General features: G+C 34.7%; 1 protein-coding gene across 6 annotated transcripts in view; it reads left to right on the forward strand.

Annotated features, from left to right (window-relative positions):
- The window catches only part of VPS13A (vacuolar protein sorting 13 homolog A), a 244,162-nt gene that overhangs the window by 134,509 nt on the left and 87,040 nt on the right, over positions 1 to 22,613 (forward strand). For all 6 annotated transcript variants that reach the window (XM_079927399.1, XM_079927403.1, XM_079927398.1 and 3 more), the window contains 6 exons: positions 2,069 to 2,219; positions 9,239 to 9,366; positions 9,666 to 9,835; positions 10,378 to 10,595; positions 11,605 to 11,837; positions 22,505 to 22,597. In XM_079927399.1, coding sequence (XP_079783525.1) covers positions 2,069 to 2,219; positions 9,239 to 9,366; positions 9,666 to 9,835; positions 10,378 to 10,595; positions 11,605 to 11,837; positions 22,505 to 22,597 — 993 coding nt within the window. The remainder of the gene's footprint in view (positions 1 to 2,068; positions 2,220 to 9,238; positions 9,367 to 9,665; positions 9,836 to 10,377; positions 10,596 to 11,604; positions 11,838 to 22,504; positions 22,598 to 22,613) is intronic.

Consider the following 22,613-nt stretch of genomic DNA (forward strand, 5'->3'; position numbering starts at 1 on the left):
CATATGGACTCCTTAAATTATAAATGGGCCATATCTTCTTAAGATAAATAATTGAAGTCTCTTTGTATTGGTAAGACAACAGTTAGAAACTTATAAAACATAAGTAGCAAGTTCTACCTAGCATACTGGGCAAATCTTCTCCCCACTGGGCCCAGTCATTAGGCAGATTTGTGTGGGGCGGCTGGGACACCATTTTCCTTCACTCTTCTCCAGAGAAAATCCATGCAGAATGTTCAGATGATGTTGCAGACCTTCTGCAAATGCCCAGCTGCCTTCCAGGACAGATCAAATTGGGTCTTCCCCTGCAGTGATCTGTCTGAATAGTTAGCAGCTGTTGTGGCTCACCCCCAGGTTCACACATTGGAACCCTCTTGGACATCATCCTCTGCATCACAAAGAGGCTAGAATCGGTTACTCTAATGCATCCAGGCTAAGTGCTGCAGTTTGTGATTTTTGACTTGTCAGATGTTCGGTGGTAGCATACACAGCCAGTCCTGAAATGTAGGAGCCACAGACCAGTATTCCTTGAATCCTTATAGTTCTTCCAGCTTCCTGTACTGAGTTGTTGGCAAGAGTGAAGAGTAATGATTAATATCAGTTATTTGGGGGGTATTCAGTAAACATGCACTAATTGAAAGACTATGGTTTAGAAGTTGTAATATTTAATTTCATTTTATTAATTTATATGAATATACTATTTTTGCAATACCTGCTACATAATAATCACAAAATAAGTGTCATGAATAAATGAAAATTTAAAAACAAAACATAAGTAGCAGGAATAAGGTACACGTGGAATTAATCTTAAAACACTAGATTAGTTTATCACTTTTGAAATGTAGTCAAAGGAAGCCCGATGCAAATGAAACTGTTAAATTTTGTGGAATTAAAGTTATCCCTTTGAGGTTATTAGACATACCAATTTAAAACTCACAGGTCTTTTTTTTTTTTAACTGAATTGCTGTTGTGTTAGAGTTCTTCAGAGAAATAGAACCAATAGGATATGTGGTGTGTGTGTGTGTGTGTGTGTGTGTGTGTGAATACTCTTGGTCTGGATGCGTTAGACTGACTTCTTGAAGACTCAGTTTTAACCTCTCCCTGACTCTGAAGTTGAGATCCAGGGGGAGTCAAATATGTGGTCCCCTAAGGTGGGCTGCAACAGCTGCTAACTCCTCGGGTGTCTCTTGATAGGGGAAGACTCAATTTCATTCTAGTGGATCTGCCCCAGAAGACAGCTGGGCATTTGTAGGTGGTCTGCAGGACCATATATATATATATACATATACATATATACATATATGTGTATATATATATATATATATATATGTGTGTGTTTCTTTATATATATATTATATAATATATACATATATATATATACACACACATAACATCTAGAATAATAACATCTAGACTAAATCTCTACATACTACGACCTAGTCAGGTTGACATAAAATTAACAGTCACAGCTTTCAAGACAGGTCTTATGCTAGTGGTTTTAGGCTAAATTTGTAACACATGGAGTTTTGAGTTAGTGTGTTGCATTCTTCAAGTGGACTTAAGCATGATACTTAATCATTCAAGCCTCACCTTCATATAAAATCAGGATTATACTCTTTAACCTACGACTTTTGTGAGGGTCAACTAAAATAATTCATGTAAAATACATTGTAAAATATTTTCAATTGTATAAATTTATTATTTTTGATTATTCTATATTTGTAAATTGAGATGCTTACTAACCAAAAAAAACAAAGGCACTACATGAATACTTGAAAATGAAAGTTCATTTTAACGGTTTAAAATTAGTAGGTTAATTGCTACATTCATAACAGGAAACGTTCATCATTCATAGCTTCATTGATGCTGACATTTAATTTAGTTCTGTATTTCACAAGGTACTGAAGATCACATGGTCATTTCAAAAATGGAATATTCAGTTAGTAGAATTATCTAATATGTTAAAAGTTGGCTTTTTAGAGGATTGAAATGAAAATTGTTTTTCTTGTATGAAAATTTTTGACTGCATGAAATAGTAATGTTAAAATAAGCAAATCTTATTTTTTAACAGTTCATTCTTAGTCAAGAAGATATAACAACTATTTTTAAAACATTATACGGCAACATATGGTATGAAGAAAGTGATAGTGCCTCATGTGGAGTAATAAAAGATCAGTCTAGTGTTACTAGTGGTGCTACTAATGCTTCACACCATTCAGGAGGTATGTGCTTAACCTTAAATTAGTCCCCCTCCTCTTTCCTTCTTTCCTTCTATCCTTCCTTTCATTCTTCCTAGTTCTAGGTTTGGGTAAAATAAGATTTATAAACCTTTTCTCTTTAGCTAATCTCAGTCAGGTATTTCTGATTTGTCTGTTATTAGTCATTCTGTTGATTTTTTTTCTTTGAATCAAAATTTCAAGTCTTGTGGTGACAAAATTCCTTAGTATGTATTTATTCTTGTTATCCCAACTTCCCTGTAAGTCCTTATTTTCAATTTTTCTCTTCATCCCCTCCTTCTCCCTTATTCCTAGTGCAGCATATGTTCCAGATGGAATATTTTATATTAATATTAGGAGTATCAAAATATTAGAGATGTCAAGAGAGGATGATCATTAGTAAATGATGGATTTCAACAAATAATTAGAAGGTGGATGGAATAGAGCAGAGGAAATTGTAACTCAGAAGAAGTCTGCATCCAATGTTGGATTTAATTTATTATGTAGAATCCTAACTAGGTGCTAAGTTCAGCACCAGCACATATAGAGAATTGGGTTAATTAGAACTGCTGAGATGATTTTGCTTCACTAGAATAAAGTTCTCTTCATTCTGGCATTTTGAGGAACCCCAAATCTGCCAACCTCAAAGTGAAATCTGCTAGTTCACAAGACTCACTCTTGCAAAGCACTAATACATTGCACAGCTTTTCCAGTCAGGGAGAATCCCAGCAAAGAAACAACCTACATTTGTAACATTACCGGAATCCTCATTCTTACTAGCTAGAATAACCAGCCTGGTCCGTTATTGTTAAATATTAATGGTCAGATATAAAGAAAATCACAAGAACCTAAGCCTGAAAGCAACCAAGATAAAGAGATAGTGTTTCCTGAATGAAACAGAAATAATTAAGGAAACAAAAGAGAACGTGAACAAACAGAAAACAAACTCTAATTCATAATCAGAGGATTTTGAGAATATAAGAACCGGATCCTACCTTCACTACCTTCTGCCTTTCCAAGATAAGAAAGAGTTCTTGGAAACCAAAAATATGATTGCCAAAATTTTGAAACAAATGCACAAAGCATGGGGTTAGCATGTAAGTACTGAGTTGGACTGTATGGTTAATGTAATCTCCTATGACACAGAGAAAAAATAAGCACAGCGATGGAAAGTGATATAGAACTTAAGAGTGGTAGAGCTTTAGTTCAAAAGGTCCAATTTCCAGAATAATAAGTATTTTAGGAGAAAGAACTGAGGGAATGGAAGAGAAGAATCTTTCAAAGAAATAATAGAAGAAAACTCTCCAGAACTAAGTAAATATTGGAACAAAATCTTGGATGTAAAGAATCTACCAAGTTTCAAGCTGATTGAAGACTCCCCATGCAAACACATGTTCATGAAATGTCAGAACAACAAAAGTAGTATTTTTAGTTGAAGAAAAACCAGGCTGCCTTTTAGGGCTTGGGGAAAAAGTGACTGGAATCAAATTTATCATGAATGAAACTGGATGGGATGGGATGGATGGAGGATGAAAGACAATGGAGTAATATAGCCAAATTTCTAAGGAAAGTTATTTTGAAGTTAGGATTCTATATATGGCCAAACCATCATCTAAATGTGAAAACAATAATTTTCAGATTTCCAGTGACTCAAAGTTTAGTTTCTTTATACCCATTCCTAAAGAAATTACAGGTATACCTCGTTTCATTGTGCTTCATTTTTTATAGTGCTTTTCAGATACTGTATTTTTTACAAATTGAAAGTGTGTAGCAACTCTGAGTCAAGAAGGTCTATCAGGTTCTCATTAGTTATCTATTTTATACATATTAGTGTATATATGTCAATCCCAGTCTCCCAATTCATCCCACCCTCCCCTTCCCCCCTTGGTGTCCATACGTTTGTTCTCTACATCTGGGTCTCTATTTCTGCCTTGCAAACCGGGTAATCTGTACCATTTTCCTAGTTTCCAGATATATGTGTTAATATACGATATTTGTTTTCCTCTTTCTGACTTACTTCACTCTGTATGACAGTCTATAGGTCCATCCACGTCTCTATAAATGACCCAGTTCCGTTCCTTTTTATGGCTGAGTAGTATTCCATTGTATATGTACCACATCTTCTTTATCCATTCATTTGTTGATGGACATTTAGGTTGCTTCCATGACCTGGCTATTGTAAGTAGTGCTACAGTGAACCTTGGGGTGCATGTACATGAAGAGATGCTCAACTTCACTAATTATTAGAGAAATGCAAATCAAAACTGCAGTGAGGTATTACCTCACACCAGTTAGAATGGGCATCATCAAAATAATCTACAAACAATAAATGCTGGAGAGGGTGTGGAGAAAAGGGAACCCACCTGCACTGTTGGTGGGAATGTAAATTGATACAGCCACTATGGAGAACAGTATGGAGGTTCCTCAAAAAACTAAAAATAGAATTACCATATGACCCAGCAATCCCACTACTGGGCATATACCCAGAGAAAACCATAATTCAAAAAGACACATACAATTTTGTTTTTTTGTTTTTTTTAATGAAGTTAAAGGGATCAATTCACAAAGAAATCTAAATGTGTATGTGCTAATAACAGAGCTTCAAAATATATGCAGCAAAAAGTGACAGAACTAAAGGAGGATATACACATATACAAAATCATAGTTGGATAGTTAGCACACCACTCTTAGTTGATAGAATATAGACTAAAAAATCAGAAAGAATATAGAATATTTGAATACTGTTAAAAAAAACTTGACCTAATTGACATTAATATAATACTTCACTCAACAATTGCAGAATATACTTTTTTTAAAGGACTCCTGGAATATTCACAAAGATTGACCATTGTGGGGAGGGAGGAGCTAAAGTTTTCTGACCACATGGAATTAAGTTAGAAATCAATAGCAATTGGATGTCAAAAAAGCTTGAAATACTTGGACATTAAACAATTTCTGAATAACTGATGGGTTAAAAAAGAAAAACAAGGGAGATCAAAATTATTTAAACTGAAAAATAATGAACATAAAATGTCAAAATTTGTGGGATGCAACTAAAGCAGTGCTGAAAAATTTGTAGCTCTAAAGGACTGTACTGGAGTTAAAAATCAAAGATAAAATCTTCTACCTCAAGAAACTAGAAGAGCAGATCAAACCCAAAATAAATAAAAGGAAGAGAGTAATATAGACAACAGTAGAAATCAGTGAAAGAGAAACAGATAAGCAGGAGAGAAAATTACCAAAGTCCAAAATTGTTTTCATTGGAAAGACTAATGAAATTGATAAATCCTTAGCAAGACTGATAGAAAACAAATTATCAATATCAGAATTAATTAGATTGTAGTAGTTCACTACCAGGACAATAAGGGAATATTATGAATAATTTTGTGATAATAAATTCTAGAGCTTATATGAAGTGTAAAAATTTTTTGGAAAAAAAGAATTACCAAAACTGACATAGGATGAAATAGAAAATCTGAGTAGCTCTGTATCTATTAAAAGAATTGAATTTCAATGGTGAATTCTATTAAATATTTAAATAAGAAATAATACCAGTGTTAAACTCTTTGGAAAATAGAGGAGAGGGGAACACTTCCTTAGACATTTTATAAAGCAAACATTACCCTGGTACCAAAAACTAAAATCAAAAACAAAACAGAAAAAGCCACTTCAAGAAAAGAATATTGCACACCAGTATCCCTCATGAACACAGGCATAAAAATTCTTAACAACATATTAGTATACTGAATCCAGCAATAAGGATATAGGATATTTCATCTTGGCCAACTGAGAATTATCCCAAAATGAAAAGTTGGTTTAACACTCAAAAATCAATTAAGCTAACTCACCAAATTAATAGAGAAAGGAGAAAAAGTTATATCACCTCAATAGATGCAGGAAAAACATTTTTTAAAATTCAACACCTATTTGTGGTAAAAACTAGAAATGTCTAAAAAGGCATACTTAATAATGAAGTAGAAAGTTTTCCACCTAAAATAGGAACAAGGCAAGAATGTCCACATTCACCATTCCTGTTCAGCTGGTAGTCATTGACAGAGCAATACAGCCAAAGGAAGGATTTTTTTTTTTTTTTTAAATATCTTCTCAGCCACACCACGTGGCATGTGGGATCTTAGTTCCCCAACCAGGGATCAAACCCACGCCCCTTGCCGTGGAAGCGCAGAGTCTTAACCACTGGACCACCAGGGAAGTCCCCAAGAAAAGGTCTACAGAGTAGAAAGAATTAAAAATGCCTTTTTTCTCAACATGATTGATTACACAGAAAACCCTAAGAAGTCTTCAACAAATTCCTAGAATTAAATCAAGTTAGCATTTTTAACAAGATACAGGGTTAATATGTAACAATTGAGAAATAGGACTTTAAAAACTATTTGCAGTAGCATCAGAAAACATACTTAGGAAGAAATTTAACAAAATTATGCAAGACTGCTACACTGAAAGATACCAAATACTCATGAGAAAAACTAAATGACCTATATATATGAAAATGTATGCCATGTTTGTGCATTGAAAAATCTCAGTATTGTTAAAATATCCATATTGTTTAAATGTCAGTTCTCACCATATTGATTTATATATTCAACATAATCCCAGTCAAACTTTAATAGAAATTTAAAAATTACTTTAAAAGCTTATATAGCTAAGGATCAAGAATAGCCGTGTGTGTGTGTGTGTGTGTGTGTGTGTGTGTGTATGAAAGAAGAGGAAAGATTTACACTATCTAATTTCACAATTTACAATAAATCTTCAATAATTAAGTTAGTATGTTATTGGCATAACATAGACAAATAGATTTGTAAAACAGAACAGAATGTCCAGAAGACATACAAGTAAACTGATACTCAACAAAGACTGGTCAATAGGGAAAAGATAAACTTTTAAACAAATGGTGCTGTCATAACTAGGTAAATGTAGGAAAAATTGAACTTGTCCCTTCACACCATACACAAATCAATTTGAGATGGATGAAAGGCATATATTTGAAAGCTAAAACTTTTAAACTTCTAGAAGAAGGAACATGAAAGAATATCTTCACGGGATAGCCAAAGATTTCTTGGATAGATAAAAAAGCAATAACCATAAAAGAAACACTTTGTAAAGTAGACCTCGTCAAAATGTTAAACTTCTTTCTGCTCATCAAAAGATAGTGTCAGGGACTTCCCTGGTGGCACAGTGGTTACGAATCCGCCTGCCAATGCCAGTGACATGGGTTCAAGCCCTGGTCCGGGAAGATCCCACATGCTGCGGAGCAACCAAGCCCATGCACCACAACTACTGAGCCTGCACTCTAGAGCCCGCGAGCCACAACTACTGAGCCCACGCGCCTCAACTAGTGAAGGCCATGCCCCTAGAGCCTGCGATCCGCAACAAGAGAAGCCACCACAATGAGAAGCCTGTGCACCGCAGCAAAGAGGAGCTCCCACTCACCACAGCTAGAGAAAGCCCACTGCAGCAAGGAAGACCCAACGCGGCTAAAAAAATATTAATTAATTTTAAAAAAAGGGGGAAAAATGATAGTATCAAGATTGTGAAAGATTGGGCTTCAGACTAGACGAAATATTCAAGATGCCTTTATCTGACCTTGTTCTTATATCTAGAATACAGAACTCCTTGAAATTAGTAACTTTTTAAAAAACAAATGCCCAAAAGATTTGGATACTTTAGAAAGGATAATAGGTTAAATGGACAGTAAGCACATGATAAGGTGCTAACATAGTTATTTATCAGGAGGACTTCCGTTTACCAGACTAAAGTTTAAAAGACTGACAACACCAAATGTTGACGAGAATGTGAAACTGCTGAAACTCTCACATGTGGCTCTTAGGAAAGTGAAATAGTATAACTACTTTTGACAAAGTTAGGCAGTTAATGTATACCTACCCTATAACAAACAATTATAAGCCTAAGTATTTACTCCCACTGCACCCCCAAATAAGTGCATATATACACAAAATGACTTATTTAGGAATATTTACAACAGATTTATTCATAATAGCTTAAATCTGGAAATAACCCATATGTTCATCAGCACTAGGATGGATAAACTTTATTTTCATGCAGTGTATTTTCGGAGTACATAAAGAAGGAGCTACTGACACATACAGTAACATGGGTGAATCTCAGAAATATTAACTGAAAGAAACTAAACATGAAAGAGTATGATATATCTTACTGCATTTATACAGAATTTAAGAACCCACAAAACTAATCTAAGGTGATTGAAATTAGAATGGTAGGGAGGTTGGGATAGACTGGGAAAGGGTTGTAAGGGAACTTTTTGGAGTGATGTGAATGTTCAGTATCTTAATTGGAGTGTTGGTGACATGGATGTATATATATATTTATCAAATCTCATTAAATGTTTCAGATAAGATCTTTACATTTCACGGATGTAAATTTTACCGAAATTAAAAAATAAGTTACCTGGAATGGTGGTCCTTGTCTCTGGAGTCAGGTAGAATGAGAATTAGGAATTGCTATGTTTTTATTATATGTCCATTTAATATGTACCATGTATATATAATACCTTGTCCCAAAATATAAAACGTAGAAAAGATTGAATTTTGGATCCTTTTGTTTAGTGGAACAATTTTTTAAATGGCATCTAAAGTATCTTGTTTGGTTTTAGATTTTGAAGTAAAATTTAAATACCAAACACATATACCAGGTACTCTGGTATGCATTTTACACATGCTGTTTTGCTTAATCTCCAAAACAAACCCAGTGGTTAGTTCTTTTATTCTTGTTTTACGAAAATTAAACCAAGAGTTTATTAAAAGTAAACCAAGAGTTTAATTAATACTCTCAGGTTATTATGTAAAGAATCCTAAGCCAGTAGTTAGTGAGTTCAACATCAGAATTTTTAAATCTTTTAAATTTTTTGGAAAAACATTATACTATACCCATTTATTTAACAATTATCTTAAATCTAGTTCAGGTCTGTTTTAATGAGTTCTACCATTCCTGACTTTCTTCTTTTCTCCAATAACTGTAATTTTTCCAAGGAACAACTGTAGTGACAGCTGCTGTGGTAGAAGTACATTCACATGCTTCCCAAGTTAAGACAACACTAAATATGAGTTTCAGAACTGATTATCTCACCATGGTACTGTATAGTCCAGGTCCTAAACAGGTAAGGTGAAGAAGAAAAAATATATTTTCTCTTGTTTCCTATATTTTGGAATATCTGTTCCTCTGAGAAAAATTGTTGATCTTTTTACTTTAATAATAAAATAATTTTAACTATTTGCCTTTTAAAATGAGTTGTCTTTCCTATTGCCAGTGATATGAAAAATAAAATTTTAAAGTTATTATTTTTCATGCCTTTCATTATGAGCTCTTTGGAGATAGAGAATGTGGTATTTCATGTCTTAAAATATGTTTTAAATTTGTGTTTTTGTGTAAAATTTGTATTGATTTCCTCTTCCACAGACTTCATTTACAGATATTCGTGATCCTTCTCTGAAACTTGCTGAATTTAAGTTGGAGAATATTATAAGTACTTTAAAAATGTATACAGATGACTCAACATTTTCTTCCTTCTCATTAAAAAACTGTATTTTAGATGACAAAAGGCCTCATGTCAAGAAAGCAACTCCTAGGTAATAGTGTTCTAAGTTTTTACTTGAGAAATGGTTGGTATATTTTACAGAACTTACTCCCAAAGTTGCATGTTCATTTTCTGGATATTTACTAAAATCTTCAGAGCTTCAGTGCAGTTGAGTCCATAGTTTTAAGCCAACATTTGAAATGCCCTGGTTATGTGCTGTTCTTGCTGAATGGTTGATTCATGGGTTATATAGAAATAATCAGTGTAATTAAATCAGTTTTTAAATTAATCTGTATTATCTAAAGTATTAATCTGTGCAAATTGTAATGGGAAATATATGAAAAATTGAGAAAAAATATGCTGAGATTCAAAATTCTGATAATTTCTTAAGGATATACTTCCTAATTTATGAAACAGTTGAGCTCCCAAAGTCTGTAAGTTTATTATTTGGAGTCCTTTGTGATCTTACTAAGAGAAATGACTTCAGAATGCTGGTTTGCTGTCAGTGAAAGGGATAAGAGGTCTTTGAGTTTTATTGGTGTGTTTGATTATTTGTAAGATACTCATAGGAATTGTTATTATTGTGTTTTTCAGAATGATAGGGCTAACAGCTGGGTTTGACAAAAAGGACATGATGGATATAAGGTATAGGAGAGTCAGAGACGGTTGGGTGGCTGATTTAGTCCTTCAAGAAATGTATATTTGTGCAAGTGTGGAATTTCTGCTGACAGTTGCAAATGTGTTTCTTGAGGCCTACACTACAGGCACTGCTGTAGAAACCAGTGTTCAAACATGGCCTGCTAAAGAAGAAGGTTAGTTATTGGCTAAAACATTTAATATCTGTATTATTGAAGTGCTATAATAGCACTTACCTTGATTAGCCTTCTAGATGATGAGGTTAAGTGGATTAATAAGTTAAAAATCTTTATTTTTCAGAGGTAAAAGGAAAACTTAAATGTGTTTTCTGATAAGATGTACAGTTTGCATATTTTTCAAGGTGTAAATATATATTGGGTTCAAAAATTATGAGACCTTTATTAAAATAAGTAACTGTACTTCTTTGAAGACAGTAATTTTTTTTTTTAACATCTTTATTGGGGTATAATTGCTTTACAATGGTGTGTTACTTTCTGCTTTATAACAAAGTGAATCAGTTATACATATACATATGTTCCCATATGTCTTCCCTCTTGCGTCTCCCTCCCACCCACCCTCCCTATCCCACCCACCCTCCCTATCCCACCCCTCCAGGCTGTCACAAAGCACCGAGCCAATATCCCTGTGCCATGCGGCTGCTTCCCACTAGCTATCTACCTTACGTTTGTTAGTGTGTATATATGTCCATGACTCTCTCTCGCCCTGAAGACAGTAATTTGAAAGAATTCATTGGAAGAAAACGGAAAGAGAATAATGAAACAGCCACTCCTTTTCATAATTAAAGATAGTATTTTAACTTAAAGTCCTCTTTTATTCTTGTTATATTCAATATTTATAATTTTCTATTATCTTTTACATATTTCATTCATTGTGGTATAGTAGAAAGAGTGTCAAGCTGAGAGTTAGAAACTAGATTTATTTCCAGCTCTGCCATTAAATAGTGGAGATTTTTCCCTACATTTTGAAATATTCTTATGGCTATACCTTCTTTAAATCTTATACCAAGAGAGTTGCAGTAAATTCCTTTGGGACCTAAGATTCTTTTATTTTACTTTTTACTTAGAATGAAAGTAACATTTTCCTATAAATAATAATTTTTCATAAGTAATGTATATAAGAAAGATTTATAACTATTTTAAAACATTGTTTTTATTTCTATTTTAGCACTTGTACAGCAATCAGAGAAGTGGGAAATTAATATTATTATTAAAAATCCTGAAATTGTGTTTGTGGCTGATATGACAAGAAATGATGCCCCTGCCTTAGTCCTTACAACACAATGTGAGATTTGTTGGCAAGGTGACTTTGAAAATAATACAATGACCGCTGCCATTAAAGATCTCCAAGTGAGAGCATGCCCATTTCTTCCAGTCAAGAGAAAAGGAAAAATCACTACTGTGAGTTTACTATTTACTTATCAGCTTAATTGTAAACTATTTTGTATTTTGTGTATGTCATTTAAGAAAGTGCCTACATACTTTCCAACCTTACTCTGTAAAATACCTTTCTTTCTGCTTGTAGAGCCTAATGTAGATTATTATTACACCAGCTTTGAAACTCTTTTTCATTTTTCCAGTTGTTCCTTATTGTTTTATGTGTTTGTGGAGATAGTCTCACTAAGAAGTTGCTTTCATCTAGATACTTCTCAGTGAAGACTTTACTCTGACTTTCTAACCATATCAATTCCACACTGCTTTTTGGCCTTTAAGACTTTCTACCAATTGTTTCAGTTTTATTATTTTTAATTTTTTTCTCCCATCTAGACATTTTTGCTCAGACACGTTTTTTCCTTTTCTCCGTATGGCGTATTTGTACCATCAGCCATTTGTTTCGACATACTTCACATTTGTATTTTATTCTGTAATATCCTCTTGGCCTTCCTCCTCTTCATAACTGATTAAAATTCATTTCTTCAAAGACGTCTTTTCAAGTTAACTATCTGACTCCTAGTACTCGTATAAAACACTTATAAAAATATTTAGGCTCCTACAGGAGTAATAGAAGTATAAATATTCTAAGTATTAACAACATAGAAATACAAGATGTAATTTTGTTAAAAGTAAATACCTATGTATTGGTTAGGATATAGGATAGACTGTTTCCCTAGTTTGCAAGGCTGATGGCTCACTTCTAAGCAAAGAAAAGAAATAAAAAATGGAGGGCATACTGATTCTCTTTTAGGTTATACGTAGATGTTTTACATGTATTTTTTCTATTCAGTCTTTTGGCTTGAATGTAGCTGTATGACCACCCTTACCTTCAAAAAAGGTTGGAGAATGTGGTCTCTTTTCTGAGCTATGTTATGCTCAGATGAAATTTGTTACTGTGGAAGAAAAGGAGAACAGATAACAGGTGGCAACTAGAGGGTCTTCTTACAGTCCACTCAAAGGTTTCTTCCTTTGTTCATACAGATAATCCATACTTGTCTTTTCTCACCCACAGAACATATTCACTTCTTCCTCAAGGGATAAAATCTCAGCTCAGAGTTCAAGATCTTTAGGTGACAGTTTTCTCTGTTGAGTCTGCATGTGACTTCTTTTGATCTGGCAATATAATAGATTAAGTACTAGACAAATAAGTTACCACTTTTCAACAGGCACACACTTCACCACTATCTACGCAACCACTAGTATAACAGTGCTGTAAGGACAGGATAATTGCAATTTAAAAACCCATTCAGAAAAAGAAAGAATGGGAAACGCTTGGCAGTCATTGATTCATAACAATTATCATATCCTGCTGAGTGGAATTGTGAAAACTTTAAGCTCCAGCAGTGGAGTAAATTCCTTGGATAGCCTGAGTTGGAGTCTTTGATTTTTTTTCTCTTGAAAGAACACTGTCCTCATTTTCTCACGTGGCTCTGGCTTTCCCCTCTGAGAGATTTTTTTTTTTTTTTTTAATCATTATCCACTGTAGACACATCTGAAGTGGCTGTTTTCTTTTTTCGGGAACTGCACTGTTTTCACAGCTTACTTCCTGTTGAGTTTATTACTTGGAGATTGTTTTAGCAGTTTTAATAATAACAAGCTTTTGTATGCCAGATACTGGTCTCTTTGGCAGTCCTTAGTTGGTTAAACGTTTAGTTTGCCATCTCGGTGGTTCCATTTGTAAGTAACCTTAATATCCAAAGCTACTATTTATTCACACGGTGGTTTTCTTGTTTTATTTACGAATCTGTCATCTGCCTATCCTCCCTTCATCCTGACTTAGTAAAGGCTACTTTAACAGTAGGTTTGGGGGAGGGGGATAGCCACATCTGTTATCTTTTTTTTTTTTTTGGCTCCCATGTCTGATCTTAACAAAAATTGCCAGAGAAAAAATAGCAGCCACAGTCTTATTTCTTGCTGAGTTTCCTCTTTAGAGCTTGGCTCTCCTCCGTGTTTTCCCTTCTCTTATAGGCCTTTGCAAACAATAGAAAGAAGGAGCTAATACACATCAAGATTCTAGCCAGACCTGTCTAGCTAAAATTTTAGGCTTTTTTGTTGTTGTCGTTAAGAACATGGTCTGTCTTCCTAGGTACCACCAGTAGCAGTTTTACCAAATATTTTGCTGTAGCATTGTTAGAATTATCAGCTTTGTATTTTGATATATCCCTTGTCTATCCAGTTGCTAAATCAGTCACGGATACTTTTTACTTTGTTGCAGTAGTGCCAATTTTTAGGTATGAAATTTAGTATTAGAGTATTAATTAGGCTGCTGTAACAAGAGGTCCCCCCTCCAAAAGGTAGCTAATGCATGGTAGAGAACTAAGTATTCTTTCTAGAAACATGGAATAATGACTCAGTTTAATGGCTCTGGTGTAATGTAGGGGAACCAGGCTCTTTCCATCTTGTTCCACTATTCGTAGGCTATAACTTAATCTGCTTGTTCAAAGATAGTTCACAATGTACCTACGTTGCAGGTTGCTGGGGGTGAGTGGTGGTGATAAGGAGAGAACATGAAGGCAAAAAGGGATGCCCATTCTAAGAGCACTGCCCAGAAGTTGCACATACCACTTCTGCTCACATCCTTTTGGCCAGAATTTAGTAATACGTCAGCACACAGTTTTAAGGGAGCCCAACAAAGGCAGTCTTTCTAAAGACCGAAATGTCACCTGCTTGATTCCCTTCATTATACATTTGTTTTCTGTTTTATTATTGTTGTTGTGTTGGTTTTTTATATTTGGGTTAAATTGCTGTAATTTTTCTAACTTCTTAATGGATGCTTAGCTAATTGATATTCTGTCTTTTTTCTTCCCAGCATATGCCTTTTAAGAGAGTAATTTTTCCTCTAAGCACAGCTACTAGTGTTGATATGTTGTATTTTTATTCTGTTAAAAATACTTTCTCATTTTTATTTTTTATGCGTGGATTAGAAGGGTTTTGCTTAATTTCCAAATATTTAGGGGTTTTCTGGTTGTCTTTTTATTGTTGATTTCTACATTGATATCACTGTGGTCTATTAACATATTCTGATTTTAATTCTTTGAAGTTTGTTGAGACTTATCTTATGGCCCAGGATATGGTTGGTTTTGTTTTTATGAATATTGAATGTCCACTGGGGAAAAAGTGTGTTTTGTTGTTTGAGGAATAGCATTCTGTTTAGATAGATTTTGTCCATAATATTGTTCAGATCTGCTATATTCTTAGAACCTTTTTTTTCCCTGTCCATTTTATCAGTTTATTGAAAGAAATCTATTAAAATCTATTTTCATTGTGAATTTAGCTATTTTATGTTTAGTTTTTTCAATATTTGCTTTATATATTTTGAAGCTAGATCATTTAAATATGTACACATTCTGTATTAAATCTTGCTGGTAGATTTGACCATTTTATTAAAATGTCTTCTTTATCTCTGGAAATGATTTCTAAATTCTACTTACCTACTATTAGTATACCTATTCCAGCTTCTTTGTGGCATTTGCATGGTATATCTTTTCCTATCCTTTTACTTTTAACCTTTCAGTTTCCTTATGTTTAAGCTATGGTATTTTTGTAAGCAGCATATTTATTTGTTATTCATAGTTGAGTCTTTTAATTAAGATATTTAGTGCATTTACTCACTGTAACTCCTATGCTGTAATTGGTTTTAAATCTGTGACCTACTATTCATACTATTTGTTCCAAAAGTTTTATGTTCTGTTTTCTTCTCTGTATTGTTCTTTCTGGGGGATTAATAGGACTTTAAAATTTTTCTGGATATTATAACATGCATTCTAGACTTAGTAAAGTCTAATATAAATGTTTTTACCACTTTTAAAGCTTTTAGAATGCTTTAAATCCTCTTCTACCATTTTGTAATAGTAGTCATAGATTTTAATTCAATATATATTAAGAATCTACAGGGTATTTTTGTTTTTGTTGCAGTCAGTATTCATTTATATTTAACCACATATAATCTGTTTCTATTATTTTTTACTTCTTCCTACATCTCCATTTTTACATCTGGAATCATCTTCTTTCTTCCTGAAAAGCTCCTTTTATTTTATTTTATTTATTTTTTATTTTTTTGAAAAGCCCCTTTTAGTATTTATTTTAATGTGGTCTCTTGGTGGCAGATACTGTCAGTTTTTGTGTGGAAATGTCTTTATTTTGCTTTCTCTTTTGAAGGATAATTTTGCTGGATATAAAGTTTTAAATTGGTAACTATGTACATTTAAAACTTTCATGATATGTCTAGATGTGCTTTATATTTATTCTTTTGGAGCCTGTGGTACTTCTTGAATCTGTAGCTTTGTGTATTTCATAGGTTTAGAAAATTCTTTGTCATTATCTCATTAGATATTGCTTCTATGTCACATATTCTCTCTCCTTCCCTTCTTTGACTCTCAGTTTCTTGTTAAACATTTTAGTCATATTCCATATGTCACTTAAGCGCATTTCTTTAGTCTCCATTCATATTGTTCCATGCTTCACACTGGATGTTTTTTCCTAATTTTCCTAACTTTTTTCCTAATTCTGTCTTCTGTTTTGTCTAGTGTGCTATTAAACATTATTATCAAGTTCTTAATTTCTAGTATTGCATTTTTAAGTTATATAATTTCTTTTTATAGACCCCTCTGTCATTCATTTTTTTAATATATTAATCAAAATTAAAGTTTGTTCTTGATAATGCCAATAATTGAGTCATCTCTGTTTATTTCTGTTTTCTCTTTAGTTTTTGTTTCTTCTTGTATCAGATACTTTATTATTGAATGCCAGACAGTATAATGAAATGTTATAGAGGTTTCACTGATTATTTTCTTCCTGTAAGGAGGTTTTCACTTGCTCTTTGTTAGACATCTAGACTGGGAACAATTTACCTTTATCTAGTAGGAATTAAACTTATTGGAAGCTGGGTTGCAGTTGTTGTAAAGCCTTGTTTACTCCTGGTTCATATCCACTAGTATATAGTATTTCTCTCTGCGTCCCATCTGACAGCCAGGAGTACTTACTAGGGCCCATATTAAAGCCCATTTTTGGCAGATTCTGAAATTGTTTTTATTCTTTTCAGCCCCATTCTCCATATCATTCTAAAATTGCTGACCATTTCACTCTGCTTAGCAATAGCCTTCTGCTTAGTGTGTGTGTGTGTGTGTGTGTGTGTGTGTGTGTGTGTGTGTGTGTGTGTGTGTCTAAAGCACTTCACAAATAACTAGAAGCTAAACTACCATGAAGTTTTGAGATAACTTCTCTGCTCCTGTTTTTTTCCTTGGGGACTTTGCAAGGTTGCCTAGGTAGCATGCTTATAGTTTCAAGCAGACTTTTTTTTTTAATTGAAGCATAGTTACTGTACAATATTACATAACTTACAGGTGTATAATATAGTGATTCACAATTTTTAAAGGTTATGCTCCATTTATAGTTATTATAAATATTGGCTATATTCCCTCTGTTGTACAATATATCCTTGTAGCTTATTTTTTAACTCATAGTTTGTACCTCTTATTCCCCTACCCCTATATTGCCCTTCTTTCTGCTTCCCTCTCCCCACTGGTAACCACTAGAATATGGGTCTGCTTCTTTCTTGTTATATTCACCAGTTTATTTTATTTTTTAGATTCTACGTGTGATACTGTACAATCTTTGTCTTTCTCTGTGTGACTTATTTCACTTAGCATAATGCCCTCCAAATCCATCCATGTTTCTGCAGATGGCAAATTTTTATTCTTTTTCATGACAGAGTAGTATTCCTGTGTGTGTGTGTGTGTGTGTGTGTGTGTGTGTGTGTGTGTGTATATACCCCACATCTTCTTGATCCATTCATCTGTTGATGGCCTCTAAGGTTACTTCCATATCTTGGCAATTGTAAATAATGCTGCTTTGAACATTGAGGTCCATGTATCTTTTTGAATTTGGGATTTTGGGTTTTTTTGGCTATTACCCAGGAGTGGAACTGCTAGGTCGTATGGTAGTTCTGTTTTCAGTTTTTTAAGAAACTTCAATACTGTCTTCCATAGTGGTTGCACTAATTTACATTCCCACCAACAGTGTATAAGGGTTCCCTTTTCTCCACATGCTCGCCAACATTTGTATTTTGTGTTCTTTTTGATGATAGCCATTCTGACAGGTGTAAGGTAATGCCTCACTGTGGTTTTGATTTGCATTTCTCTGATGATTAGCTATGTTGAGCAATTTTTCGTGTGCCTGTTGGCCATCTGCATGTCCTCTTTGGAAAATGTCTATTCAGTTCTTCTGCCCATTTTTTAATCTGATTGTTTGGTTTTTTGATGTTGAGTTGTATGAGCTGTTTCTGTATTTTGGATATTAACCCTTTATTGGTTATATCACTTGCAAATATTTTATCCCATTTGGTAGGTTTTCTTTTCATTTTGTCAATGGTTTCCTTTGCTGTGCAAAAGCTTTTAAGTTTAATTAGGCCCCATTTGTTTATTTTTGCTTTTATTTCCTTTGCTTCATGAGAGGGATCCTAAAAAATATTGTTGCAGTTTATGCCAAAGGTCTCTGCCTATGTTTTCTTCTAGGAGTTTTATAGTATCATCTTAACATTTAGGTCTTCAGTCCATTTTGAGTTTATTTTTGTATATGGTGTTAGAGAATGTTCCAATTTCATTCTTTTATATCACGCAGACTTTTTTTTTAACATGACTTTTCAACTTGTAGGTGGATTATTGCTTGGTCACAAGTTTCTTCCTTCACAGATGGAAATAGAAGTCTAAAAAAGGAGATCCTTAGCTGAACAACCATATAAGGAAACATCTATGATTATTGGGAATTTTGAGAAAGATATTTATGGCCAGCTAGCTGTTTTAGCCACATACATTTTGATAAGTTGCAATTAGTTGAACTTTAATTGATATCATAGTCATTTATATTAGAAAATAGTTTCTTTTTTTTTGAATTTTACTTAATTTTTTTCTATACAGCAGGTTCTTATTAGTTATCTATTTTATACATATTAGTGTATACATGTCAATCCCAATCTCCCAATTCATCACACCACCACCCCCCCCTCCACCGCTTCCCCACCTTGGTGTCCATACGTTTGTTCTCTACATCTGTGTCTCTATTTCTGCCCTGCAAACCGGTTCATCTGTACCATTTTTCTAGGTTCCACATATATGCATTAATATACGATATTTTTTTTTCTCTTTCTGACTTACTTCACTCTGTATGACAGTCTCTTGGTCCATCCACGTCTCTACAAATGGCCCAATTTCATTCCTTTTTATGGCTGAGTGAAATTCCATTGTATGTGTGTACCATATCTTCTTTATCCATTCGTCTTTCGATGGGCATTTAGGTTGCTTCCATGACCTGGCTATCGTAAATAGTGCTGCAGTGAACCTTGGGGTGCATGCACATGAAAAGATGCTCAGTATCACTAATTATTAGAGAAATGCAAATCAAAACTACAGTAAGGCACCACCGCACACTGGTTAGAATGGACATCATCAAAAAGTCTACAAACAAATGCTGGAGAGGGTGTGGAGAAAAGGGAGCCCTCTTGCACTGTTGGTGGGAATGCAAATTGATACAACCACTATGGAGAACAGTATGGAGGTTCCTTAAAAAACTAAAAACAGAATTACCATATGACCCAGCAATCCCACTACTGGGCATATACCCAGAGAAAACCATATTTCAAAAAGACACATGCAAAAAAAAAAAAAAAAAAAGACACATGCACATGTTTATTAAAGATTCACGAACTTTTTTTTTTTTTTTTTTTTCCCCCGATACGCGGGCCTCTCACTGTTGTGGCCTCTCCCGTTGCGGAGCACAGGCTCCGGACGCGCAGGCTCAGCGGCCATAGCTCACGGGCCCAGACGCTCCGCGGCATTTGGGGTCTTCCTGGACTGGGGCACGAACCCGTGTCCCCTACATCGGCAGGTGGACTCTCAACCACTGCGCCACCAAGGAAGCCCTGTGCAACCTTTTATTAAAAAAAAAAAAAAAAAAAAAGGAAGGATGACTCAGGGTGGAGTTGAGAGCCACAGAGAATTGTTCCTAGACTTTGAAATCTAATCAAGAAACTTATTTATCTGGCTGGATTTCAGAGCTTCTTTGGACTAGTGGCTTCCTTCTGCCTTGTATTTGTTTTTGTTTTGTTTTTTTACATCTTTATTGGAGTATAATTGCTTCACAATGGTGTGTTAGTTTCTGCTTTATAACAAAGTGAATCAGTTATACATGTATATGTTCCTGTATCTCTTCCCTCTTGCGTCTCCCTCCCTCCCACCCTCCCTATCCCACCCTCTAGGTGGTCACAAAGCGCTGAGCTGATCTCCCTGTGCTGTGCGGCTGCTTCCCACTAGCTATCTACCTTATGTTTGATAGTGTATATATGTCCATGCCTCTCTCTCGCTTTGTCACAGCTTACCCTTGCCCCTTGCCGTGTCCTCAAGTCCATTCTCTAGTAGGTCTGTGTCTTTATTCCTCTCTTACCCCAAGGTTCTTCATGACATTTTTTTTCTTAAATTCCATATATATGTGTTAGCATACAGTATTTGTCTTTCTCTTTCTGACTTACTTCACTCTGTATGACAGACTCTAGGTCTATCCACCTCATTACAAATAGCTCAGTTTCTTTTTGTGGCTGAGTAATATTCCATTGTATATATGTGCCACACCTTCTTTATCCATTCATCCGATGATGGACACTTAGGTTGCTTCCATCTCCTGGCTGTTGTAAATAGAGCTGCAGTGAACATTTTGGTACATGACTCTTTTTGAATTATGGTTTTCTCAGGGTATATGCCCAGTAGTGGGATTGCTGGGTCATATGGTAGTTCTATTTGTAGTTTTTTAAGGAACCTCCTCTGCCTTGTATTTGAATTGGAATATCTGTAATTCTTATCCTATATCTGTCCCACCATTCTATGTTGAGAGTGGTGGGAGCAAGCAACTCATCTTAGTTTCAGTTTTAAGAGAAATTGTGCCCCAGCAGTTGTACTTAATAGATTACACCCAGGAACTTCATCAACATCTGGACTTGATTTAGATTTTAGACTTTGAGCTGATGAGAGGGATGAGATTTTAGAATTTTTATTTAATGAGAGATGTAGATGAACTGATTATGTGGTGAGATACAGATTTAGATGATGAGATTTTGGACTTTGGGCTATGATGGGAGGCGACTATTAGGAACCTTAGGAGGGGGACTTCCCTGGTGGTCCAGTGGTTAAGACTCCACACTCCCAATGCAGGGGGCCCGGATTGGATCCCTGGTCAGGGGACTAGATCCCGCATGCTGCAACAAAAGATCCCGCATGCCACAACTAAAAAAAAAGATCCCGCATGCCGCAGCGAAGATCCCATGTGCCGCAACTAAGATCCAGCACAGCCAAATAAGTAAATAAATAAATAAATATTAAAAAGGGAACCTTAGGAGGTGGTGAATATATTTTGCATTTGGGAGGAACGTGAATCACTAGGGGCTACAGGACAGATTTATGCTTACCATAGTTAGGGAAAACTCAGTTAATTTATAATTATATTAAGAATTATTTAGTAAGTCTAATGTATTTATAATTTTTTCTTCTCATTTTTTGTAGCTTGTCCTATATAGATTAATTCATTTTACTTCATTTTATAATGGAAAAAAATACCATGATAAAATTTTATTTTAGTAATTTAATCCACAGTTGAATCCACAAATACAGAACCTGTGGATACAGAGGGCTGACTGTACTATGCCTTTTTTTTCTTGAGATAATGTTGGCTTATAACATTATATAAGTTTCATGTATGCAATATTATTTTTCTACTCCTGCATACACAGCAGTATGCTCACCACCAAATATTTAGTATTCATCGGTCACCATACAGTTGACCCCTACCCGTTTTGTCCCCCACCCCTTCCCCTCTGTTCTCTATATCTACATGTTTCTTTTGTTTGGTTTGTTCATTTATATTGTTTGTTTTTTATTTTTTATATTACACATGTAAGTGAAATCATATAGTATTTGTCTTTGAACACTATGCCATTTTATATATAGGACTTGAACATCCTTGGATTTTAGTATCTGCCATGGGTGAGGGGTAGGGGGTAGGGGACAGGTGTGTATGTTCTGGAACCAATTCCCCAGGGATTCCAAGGGACTTCTGTAAAATAAAATACAGAATACAAGTTTTGAGGAATTTTCATGTATTTAAGCATATTTAAGAAATTCTTTTATTTATTATATCAATAGTGTTGCTAATGTTAGTACTTTCTATTTTTTATAAATAATGAATAAGAGGATAATTAAGAAATGTTTTATTGATTCACTTGTTTTTTTTTTGTTTTGGTTTTTTTTTGTTTTTTTTTTTGTTTTTTTGCGGTACGCGGGCCTCTCACTGCTGTGGCCTCTCCCGTTGCGGAGCACAGGCTCCGGACGCGCAGGCTCAGTGGCCATGGCTCACGGGCCCAGCCACTCCGCGACATGTGGGATCTTCCCGGACCGGGGCACGAACCCGCGTCCCCTGCATCGGCAGGCGGACTCTCAAGCACTGTGCCACCAGGGAAGACCGATTCACTTGTTTTTAAATAGTTATTTTTACTAACTTGTTTATTTAACATACTTGTCTATTACTGGGCAAGTCTTTAAATAAAAATATTTTAAGAACATGTTAATTTAATAGTATTGGTTTTTCTCTCACAGGTTTTGCAGCCTTGTGACTTGTTCTATCAAGCTACTCAGATACGTACAGATCCACAAGTGATTGAATTATCAGTAAAATCCCTGACACTGAAGGTAAGTTACAATGTAG

The sequence above is a fragment of the Stenella coeruleoalba genome, assembly GCF_951394435.1.
Source record: "Stenella coeruleoalba genome assembly, chromosome: 7".
NCBI classification, from domain to species: domain Eukaryota; kingdom Metazoa; phylum Chordata; class Mammalia; order Artiodactyla; family Delphinidae; genus Stenella; species Stenella coeruleoalba.